The sequence below is a fragment of the Populus alba genome, chromosome 1, assembly GCF_005239225.2.
Source record: "Populus alba chromosome 1, ASM523922v2, whole genome shotgun sequence".
Classification (NCBI taxonomy): domain Eukaryota; kingdom Viridiplantae; phylum Streptophyta; class Magnoliopsida; order Malpighiales; family Salicaceae; genus Populus; species Populus alba.
The window spans coordinates 10856135-10866839 of NC_133284.1; the positions used below are offsets into that span (position 1 = coordinate 10856135).

Here is a 10705-nt window from a genome sequence, read left to right on the forward strand (position 1 = left end):
TAATCCTTTTTACTTGAATAGGTTATAAATTATAATGGAAAATCAAGGAAACAAGAGAGGAAAAACTTTGTTTTCATTCTTTAAACCAAACGAACAAACACCAACCAGTAAAGGACATTCTCCTTCCAATGTTGATGTGTCAAATCATAGTGAACAACCCCTTTTCAAATCTCAAAGAGTTGAAATTGATGTTAATACTCTTGAACGAGATCCTGGGTTACGAATTCCAGTGTGGAGACATCCTATTAATCAACAAGATGAAATTAGAAGAGGTTATATCAAAATGTCAACCTAAGTTAGCAGAGTATCCAAGGACTGAATCAGGGAGACAGTATCGTCGATTTCAGTACACTTGGTTTGATCAATTTCCTTGGCTAGAGTACTCTCCATCAAAGGATGCAATATTTTGTTTTTCATGCTTTATCTTTGAAAACAAAGTGCCTCGTCATCTCACATTCACCACCGAAGGCTTTAGAAGTTGGAAGAGGGTTAATGATGGAGTTAGATGTGCACTTTTGATGCATGTGGGAAGTCCCACTTCACCACATAATAATGCTGTGAAATCTGCTGGAGATTTAATGAAAGTAAGTAGACATATTGATAAAGTGTTGAATGCGCAAACTGTTGAAGAAGTTCAGAAAAATCGGTTGAGACTTATGACAACAATTGAAAGTGTTCGATGGCTTAGCTTACAAGCATGCACATTTAGAGGTCATGATGAATCTTCAACTTCTAATAATCGAGGTAATTTTTTAGAGATGATAAGACTTATGGGGAGACTGAATGTTGACATTGATGATGTTGTCTTAGAAAAAGCTCCGAAAAATGCAAAGTATACCTCGCCGACTATTCAAAAAGAGATTTTGCATATTCTTGCGAACAAAGTGAGGAAAAAGATTTGTGAAGAAGTTAGAGATGCAAAGTTTTGTATTTTGGTTGATGAAGCCAAAGATGCATCAAATAAAGAACAAATGGCTATTGTTTTGAGATTTGTTGACATTCAAGGTTTTGTACGAGAGTGTTTTTTTTAGTATTGTGCATGTTTCAGATACTACTTCTTCAACACTTAAAAAAGAAATTTGTGATGTGCTCGCTCAATATAACTTGCATATTTTTAATATGCGAGGTCAAGGGTATGATGGTGCTAGCAATATGTGTGGCGCATGGAATGGACTACAAGCTCTATTTCTCAGAGATTGTCCTTATGCATATTATGTACATTGTTTTGCTCACCGACTACAACTGGCATTAGTTGCAACAGCTGGAAATGAGATTTCTATTTGGTTATTTTTCTCAAAATTGACAACCATTATCAACCTTATTTGTGCTTCTCCCAAACATCATATCGAGTTACATTATGCTCAGGCTATAGAAATTGCACATATGGTTGCTACTGGAGAACGTGAGACTGGTAGAGGGGCTAATCAAATTGGTAATTTACATCAAAGTGGAACTACTCGCTGGAGCTCTCATTTTGATTCTATTTGCAGCTTAATAGACATGTATGGTGCAACTATTACTGTGCTTGAAAGTATGGTTCAAGAAGGATCTTCTAATTCTATACGTGGAGAAGCTGGTGGTTGTTTGATTGTGATGAAATCTTTTGAATTTATATTCATCTTATATTTGATGCATAAAATAATGGGGATTACTGATTTACTTTGTCGAGCTTTGCAGCAAAAATCTCTTGACATCTTAAATGCAATGGATCTTGTATCAACTACTAAAGCATTGCTTCAAACTTTGAGAGATGCCAAATTTGATCTTCTCCTTGAAAATGTGCAATTTGTTTGCACAAAATATGAGATTGACATACCACATATGAATGCTTCGTATAAAAAGGCTACAGGTCGTTCATGTCAACAACAAGGTTCGGTGACAGTTTACCAGCATTATCATTATGATATATTTAACTCAACAATAGATTTTCAGTTGGAAGAATTAAATTCTAGATTCAGTGATGAGATAGTGGAACTCCTTGTACTTAGCTCTGCTTTAGAACCTAAAGACAACTTTAAATCATTTAAAGTTGATGCTATTTACAAGCTTGCTGAGAAATTTTATCCTGAAGATTTCAATGAATAAGAGATGTATTATTTGAGATCTCAGCTAGAGCATTATCATATTGATGTGATTCATCATGAGAGCTTTCAGAATATGTCTACCATTTCTGAATTATGTTGAGGATTAGCTGAAACAAATAAGTCGCGGCACTATCATTTGATTGACAGGTTGATTCGTCTTGTTTTGACTTTGCCTGTTTCCACTGCCACTACAGAACGGGCATTTTCAGCTATGAAATATGTTAAAATTGTGCTTCGCAATAAAATGGAAGAGGAGTTCTTAGCAGATTCTATGATGATTTACATTGAACGAGAGCTTGTTGAAGATATTGATTCGGATTCAATCATAAATGAATTTTATTCTATAAAACATCGAAGTGTGCAACTTTGATAGTATAGTTTATTTTTATTTTGAATTTTATGTACTTTAAATTTTATTTTTTATATATTTTATGTTATGTATTTGAATTAAAACTTTATTGTTAATTTGACAAATTTATATATTCAAGTGAATGATTAATCTTAAAAAATAATTTATGTATTTATATCATAGCCCAGGATAAAAAAAATTCCTGGCTCCACCCCTGCTTGTAAATGGACAATTATCAAAGCACTTAAATAGTCTTTAGAAAGGTTTTCTCAAGTGTCTTAAGTGTCATTTTTTTAAAATCAAATTTGTTATTGCATCAATATTCTTGTTTGAAATCGATAATCATTATTGCATTAATAATCTTGTTTAAAGTTGAAAACCTTTTAGTATATAAGATTATATACTTATATATAAGATGTATTCCCGATATTAACAAGATTGGTTTTTTATATAGACATTAGAATGGTTAGATTTTTACTCGATAAGATAAGAATTTCCTTACTGAAAAGGATTTTTCTTAAATATTAGACAAACCAACAATTAGAAAATACAATAACACCTTAGCATACATCAAACAATTAAACAATACAGCTTATTTTAGGTAAGATATATTTGGGGTGTTAATACATTTCTTTTACTTTGGCTTAACACAAATCATCAAGGAAATTATTATTTTTAAAAAAATATTTGATCCCACTAGATTTTGGCCAAATCGATGATATGAATAGTCCAATTAAACATCCAATCGAGCCTTGGATCGAGGTTCCTATTCCAATCTGGCCTTGGGTCCAGGTTCGTGCTTGTGTAACGGACAGAAGCAGGCTTGAGAACTACTACTATTTGGTAACCCAAACAATTTTTTTCCTCGAGTCATCTGTGATCTCATGATGTCCCGAGACACAACAGTTCATGCCAGAGACCCATAGGTTCCGAGTCCTGACTCTAGCTGTTTACAACAGAAGGCTCTCCTTAATTATTACTGTTGTTGTGGTCAGAAATGAGTCCAAAATGACCAGTGATCTCGCACAAAAAATAACCCTAATCACAGCAGAAATGTATCATAACCATTTCTTTAAGGTAGTATCTTGGCATGGGTACTGTATAGCTTGTGCAAGCCATATCAAATTCTTTATGATATTCTATTGGTCAGATAAACTTACCTTTCTTGTCTTGTTAGCATCCTCACTACTTTCCATTTTTATTGGTGTGTGGTGGTACTTAATGGTTCTTTCCAGTTCTGTCCAAACTCTGCGCTCTTCGCTTGACTGTAGAGTCCCATAACATTACAATTAGATGGCGCATACACATCACGGAGATAGGGGATGGGCTCCTTTCCCTCGTTATATAATGTGGACTCTTTTGTTTTTTCAGAAGAACTCTTGAAAGCTGCTACATCATCAGCTAAATTGTGTTTATATATATATATATATATAAAGCATATCAAAACATACACACAATTCTAGCTCATGATTCAACATTCCACTTCGCAATCACTCATTTTTTAAGGCCAATATATGACACTATTCAGTGGAGCTTGATCAGAATCTTACGTGCAGGGTCTTCACATCCTCCACACCCTTTTCAAGCACTCATCTGAATCTTTTCCTTGAGATTTTTCTTATTTCCGTTGAGATCATACTTCCCTGCTCCTTTCCAGTAAAAAAAAACAATATTCGTGTCACGAGGTTTATATTCACGATCGAGTACCATGGTTTTCTAAGTACCAAGAGAGCCATGGTGGTTTCCAACAAGACAAACCCCAACGCCCTTGCTGCTAAAAGCATCTTCCCATTACGATTTACATCATGGTGTACATGTATCAATGAAGATCCAGGGACGGCACCTGAATCTTTTTTGCCCCCCCCCCTCCCCCTCCCCAACTTTAAGGTGAATTGTTAGGGGCAAACGTTTGGTTTAATTATGTGACTTCATAAGTAATTTTTATATTGCAAGATTTGACCTGGCTTGTCTCTTAAGAAAATTCATACTGACACAAACCCTTTTATCATGATTGTGCAACTTGGTAGGAACAACTTCTTGCTCACACTTGATGGCTTGGTATTTTCCTATCCACTGAATAAAAATTGCAATTAACTTTTTGATGATAACATTCTTCAACTCATTATAAAGCATCGAATCTTGATTGTTACATATGTTGAATTTGAGGTCTATCGGCATGTCGCCATCAAGTCAAGATTATAAAACGATCAATTAGATTATTATTTCTTTTTCTGTATTTGCAAAGACATTCTTTCAAAATAAAATCTTCTCAATCAAGCTCATGGTGACATGAAAGCTTTGGACTTTGGCAATGTACTGACCAGTGGTTTGCACACACACTCAGGTATTATTTCTTAAGTTAAATCATGCATTCCTTGTCAGGGATAAGAAATTGTCAATGGCCGGTTTTGTTTCCAATCTAGCTAGTTGATTAATTTGATCAGTTCTAGCTAGCTTCACACATCAAGAAGTAATAATTTCCTGTAAAAGAAGTGGTTATTCGCTTGGCTTTATCGTTAAAAGCACAATCTGTGAGCTTTTCATGAAGGGGGAAAAAAAACAGTGGCATTGCAGAAACTTTTAATCATCAACAGAAACAATTAAACCAAATTTATTGTTCTAAAAGAAACTAAATCAAATCCAAAAGAGTAAATAAAGAGGCCATTGATCCATTATTTTTTAAGGGGGCATACCAAAAGATCTTAATTCTGATCAGTCGGTAGCTGGTCGGGAGGTTCTGGGGTGAATTGATCGGGCGGGCTGTAGTGCTTTTTAGAACTGATAACTTGCTCGACCAAAGAACTAAAGCTGATGGGCATATCAAGATGAGAGATATCATGATTAAGACTGTTGCTTAAGGTGCAATTATATTAGTGCAAACATCCTGTTCAAGTGCATTTCTTCTCTGGAATATCTGTTGAATGATGATGAGGTGACAAGCTCTTAAAAAGATTGATGGAGTCTGTGCCCATTCAAGTTTTATTTATCTTCACAGCACAGACTACGGAGGCATATCCTTGCCACGCCACAAGGGGCACTGTATCAAATGAATATATAACATCATTCTTGGAATATCTTATTATCTAGTATATACCAGCCACTCAAGAAAGTTGCTGATTATTTTGTAGCACAATCAATACTCTCAAAGACACGAGTAATATGGAAGGGGGCATCAAGCCTTCGAAGAAATTTTATATTACTCGTGTCTTGGAGAGGGCATCACACGAGTAAAGCTATGGGTTTATTTATTTATTTATTTTTATTAATGATAGATTTGTTAACAAACTAGAAATTATCAATTTTTTTAATGGATGGTTTCTCTGTTCATGAATCTATCAATAAAATAATTATAAATAAAATATTAATATAAATAGGAACAAATTTTTTTATCAATAAAACTATTAATCTAGTAGTGTTCAACACTTCAGCGTTTATGGTATAAAGTATACAACTGCTTTAGTGTAAACTATATGAGTACGTCCATAAAGTTGCCTTTTTTTCCCTATGGATATGAGCGGAAGTAAATTCTTATATGTGCGGGGTAACGAGAAATCCTTGTCGAGACCAGTAGCTAGCATTGAAGGAAAATCAAAGATGTCCAGGCTAGTTAACAACAAAAGATTAAGAGTGAAATTATTGGCTTAATCACTTTCTTCATACTTAAACGCCAAAAAAAAAAAAAAAAAACTCAATAACAGCATCCACTTTATTTCCATCGTATGTACATTATTTACAAATAATTATAATGCTGTAAAAGAAAACCCCACTAGCATTTTGACAATATATGGCAGAGCCTGTCCCTATCTCTTACATATGAGATTACAACATCTGTCAAGCACAAATAAATGTCACATTTTTAATGATTTTGGTTTGATATCACTGTTTGACTGGGTTGGTGAGAAACCTCTGAACACGACCGGTTTACTTCGACCCTACCCGGTAATAACTATCATCTGATGAAACATACTAGAGATAAAATTCAACCCTGAGAAACCTACTTCAGCTACACATGATACTTTGTAACATGTTCATATTTGACACTGTAAAATCTTCTCATCATCGCTCTAGCGTTCACACGTATGATCTAGTGCTTGTGTTCCATCTCTAATGTGCTAAGTGCGCTCAATTCCATGCTGTCGAAACATTCGAGCCCGAAGTCGTGAACGCCGAAATCTTGACAGTCCGATAACCATGTGTAATTTTCCTCCCATGAAGGATAACCCGTGTCGTCGTTAGTATTCGCCGGGGCCGGAGGAATTATATTGTTCCATGATGCATCAACTAGCGGAGGCTCGTCCACCCACAAGCTATTCAGTAACATTTCATCATTGCAAATACTATCTAACAAGATCGAATCCTCTGGACTAGAAGAATTTTCAGTCGGTGATCTTGGATTATCGTCCGAATTGATAACGATGCCATCATTTTCTTGCATAACATTGTTGTTACTGGATTCCGGCAAAATATCAGCATGAGACGATGAACTTTCTTCAGGCCTGGCTTCTTTGTGCAAGGGTTCATGTGTAACAGGATCGATTCCCCTCTTGAGTAGCTTTTTCTTGATATGAGTGTTCCAGTGATTCTTAATCTCGTTGTCTGTCCTTCCTGGCAATCTAGCTGCAATCTTGGACCACCTAATCAATTAGAAAAAAAAAAAAACCCAACACTATATTTAGCTTCAATTTCAAAATCAAACACCAAAAATTCATTAAAAGTTATCCATCACTTGCATCTTAAGGAAGCAGTAATATAAGCAGGCAATGAACTATAAGAAATGATGAATAATTTAATTATAATACCATGATCGGTGGCATAATTATTCTTGCACTTTTTATTGAAACTTTATGACCATGTCATGTATTCCACTTTTTTTCCTTCTTTGGTCATAAGAATACAACAAGATATATTTTGTTTCAGATACCATTGGTTGCTCAAAACCTGAGATGTTATCACAATCAAGCATATCATATCTTTTGGAAATCTGATTAAGGTCACGATTAGGAGCATTTTCTTCAAGTGCAATGGCCTACAAGTTAATTAATTACCGTGTCAAACACTTCAATTCAAAATGTAGTGCATATTGATCTTTCAACCTTCTGATAGAAGACAAGCTGTTCACAGTAGTAATATTTTTAACGTCCTCCGCATATGTTAGCAGAAAAACATGTCCACGAAGACACACCACCCACCAGACACCATTAATAAAACAACCAAAATATTTAAACAGTATGCTTTGATGCATGTCATCATCAACATACAAGGAGATAACATGGAGAAGAGATCTAACCTATTGCCAAGACGAGCATGAAGATCGATAACCAGCTGTTCTTCTGCTTCAGTAAGAAGCCCTCTCTTCAAGTCAGGGCGAAGATAATTAGTCCAACGAAGCCGGCAACTCTTGCCGCATCGTCGGAGTCCTGCAAGCTTAGGGACAGCTCTCCAACAGCACTGGCCATTGGTGAGGATGAAATTGATGAGTTTTTTATCCTCCTCGGCTGTCCATGGACCTTTCTTGACCCCAAGTTTGTCACAGCAAGGTTGCCTTCCCATACTGCACACAGCACTAGCTAGCTCGCTGACTATAGCTAAGCTTACACCACTAAAACAGATTAACCCTCACCAATATTGTTATTACTTGTAAAGACTCGAAGCCCCACAACCACCTTTATATTTCCCACCCCAAGTGCTTATATATAAATAAATATGCACACCCATGTATGGAGGGGGAGAGAGAGATTCCAGGGTCCACCATTGGTTCGTGAAGGGGACATGGGAACTAGAATGGCTTGTTCTGGTTTATGCGAGTGCACAAAACATGAGTGAAAGAGAATGATAAATGACCCAAGGACAGAGCCCCATCAAAACAGCCCAAAACATAATAAATGAAAAAAGAAAAAAGAAAAAGAAACTCTTCCCATTTTCATACACAACCCCACTCCCTGAATGCACTCTTACTCCACCATTCCATCAGCTATTTCGTCATCTCCACGTTCAAGTGTCCTTTGTAATATTTGTAGTCTGTTATCCCATTTGCTAATTACGAGGTAATGTGTCTTAATTTGCATTAATGACATTAACCGTTGGATTTGCACACAAATCTCTTAGATGGGTTTTGATTTGATAAATATTTGACCAAAACCTATGTACTGCATCATGTATTGATTCCTTTGGATGAAAATAAGGAACAGCGCGCTATCTAGAAATAGTAGCTAGAGTGAAAGACATAGGTGATATATAGCACAAATGTCTTAAATTTCAGTATACTATAATTTTTAGATGGTATAGAATTGATATTTTGCTGTATAGTTTATCTCAAATGCAGTATATTGTGATTTTATTAGCTTTTATTAAAAAAAAAAAAAAAACCTCTTGTAAATCCATGTCATGTCGAGATATTGCATAAGAAAAAATTATAAAATTTAGGTAATCGATGAGTTGACATGATGGTTATTCTGAATACCTAAAGAATTAGCAACTTTTCAAGAAAATGCCTATTTCAATCCCTAATATTTTCAATAATTACCAAAATTTTATTTATGTTACAGTTGGATACCCAACTGTTAAGAAAAAGAGATAATTGAGGACTGTGAAAAGAAGAGAAAACGAGATGATTGAGGACTGTAAAAAGAAGAGAGTGACCGCAAATAAAAAAGTTATTTTTAATGGATTTATTTATTTTTATTAAAGTGTTCAATGGAGCAATATTTATATGATCTTTTGAGTTTAAAAATATTTCTTAATTTCTAAAAGTCTGTTTTTTTTTATGAGAAACAAAGGAAAGAGATGTATTTTAATTTTGATAAAGGAAAAGAAAAAATTCATAAAAATATCCTAATTAAAACTTTTTAAATAAAATAATTACTTTTATTCTTTCTTTTGACAAGAGGGACTAAACCAAACAATTACCCTGAAATTTTTTAAAAATCTGCCTTACAGTATACGTTTAATATTGTGATACAAGATATTTTTAAAAAATATTTTTTATTTAAAAATATATCAAAATAATTTTTTTATTATTTTATTTTTAACATCATCACATTAAAATCATCAAAAACACTAAAAAAACAATAATTTAATATTTTTCATTTTAAATATACTTTTAAAACATACATAAACATGTGTTGAAAAAAAAAATCAAACAACTTCTTAGTCATAAACACGTGACACTACGCTGTTACTAAATACTTGTAACAGAGTAGTGTTAGCAAATCATTTTTCCAAAATAAAAATTTCTGACAAACATTCGACCAAATCAATTAATTGGATGGCTAAGTTGGTAAAGTGGATGGAGCCAAGAGGTATGCTTTTTATGTATCAACTCTCTATGCTCACGAATATTGATCGTCATGGACAACAGGATGTAAGTTATTTTGTATAGGGATCTAGTTCAAGATACCCCCCCCCTTCCTCTCTCTCTCTCTCTCTCTCTCTCTCTCTCTCTCTCTCTCTCTATATATATATATATATATATATATATATATATAGACGTCTTCGTAGAAAGAGCCCTAATTAATACCATCTTCAATTTGTTGAGTTTACAAGAGCAATTGTGACGGTGTTGAAAGCCATTAACGATCAATTCCTTTTGTATTGATTAACCTTTCGACTACAAGTCACAGCAGTACCAATCCATCTTTTTACAGCTGCTTTCCATTTCCTAATATGCAGGATTATAGAGTTGAAAGAAGAATTACGATCAATTCTGTGCCTTGTAATTGGAAAGCATAAATAATAGCGAGGGGGGCACTTTTAAGATATTGCAGCGAAATGCGATATGATTGGGGAAAATCACGTCATTGAAATTGAAATCCGACCAACTAATTTGTGACTTTGGTGGGATTTGAAGGGCTTCAAGCAAATCTTTTTTCATTTGTAATTTGAGCAGTGCTCTTTAAAATTTTCCTTGTATCATAATTAGGAGATTCATTAACACACACACACACACTTAGTAAGGTTTATAAGAATATTTTTTTCAAGGAATGGAGAATTAAATTGCATGCTCGTATAAAAGATAGGGCACTTGAGTTACACCAAAATGACTTTACAAAAATATTTACATTTACCATCCATGCTAGATGCGAAGTTATTTGGTAACGTATCCTATAATAATATATGGAGATTGAGCCGATGAGGGTTTCTAGTACTTAGGTGTCTTGCACATGATAGAAGCCTATCTCCACGATGAGTTCAAATGCAAGTACACAACTTTAGTCAAAATTTGAAAATTGAATTCTTATTGTTTCTACATTAATCTCAATTTTACACCTCCGAC

At 34.4% G+C, this 10705-nt stretch overlaps 2 protein-coding genes across 2 annotated transcripts; one reads left to right on the plus strand and one right to left on the minus strand.

Moving 5' to 3' along the window:
- Nucleotides 1-257: 257 nt before the first annotated feature.
- Nucleotides 258-2085, plus strand: LOC118036086 (uncharacterized). The gene is made up of 2 exons (XM_035041786.1): nucleotides 258-1005; nucleotides 1127-2085. Exons 1-2 carry the CDS (start codon nucleotides 258-260, stop codon nucleotides 2083-2085), a joined length of 1707 nt encoding a protein of 568 aa, XP_034897677.1.
- A 4026-nt stretch (nucleotides 2086-6111) lies between these two features.
- LOC118036102 (MYB-like transcription factor ODO1) lies at nucleotides 6112-8214 on the minus strand. The gene is made up of 2 exons (XM_035041807.2): nucleotides 7721-8214; nucleotides 6112-7067 (listed from the first exon to the last, which is right to left on the minus strand). Exons 1-2 carry the CDS (start codon nucleotides 7981-7983, stop codon nucleotides 6518-6520), a joined length of 813 nt encoding a protein of 270 aa, XP_034897698.1. The 5' UTR covers nucleotides 7984-8214; the 3' UTR covers nucleotides 6112-6517.
- Between the last annotated feature and the right edge of the window lie 2491 nt (nucleotides 8215-10705).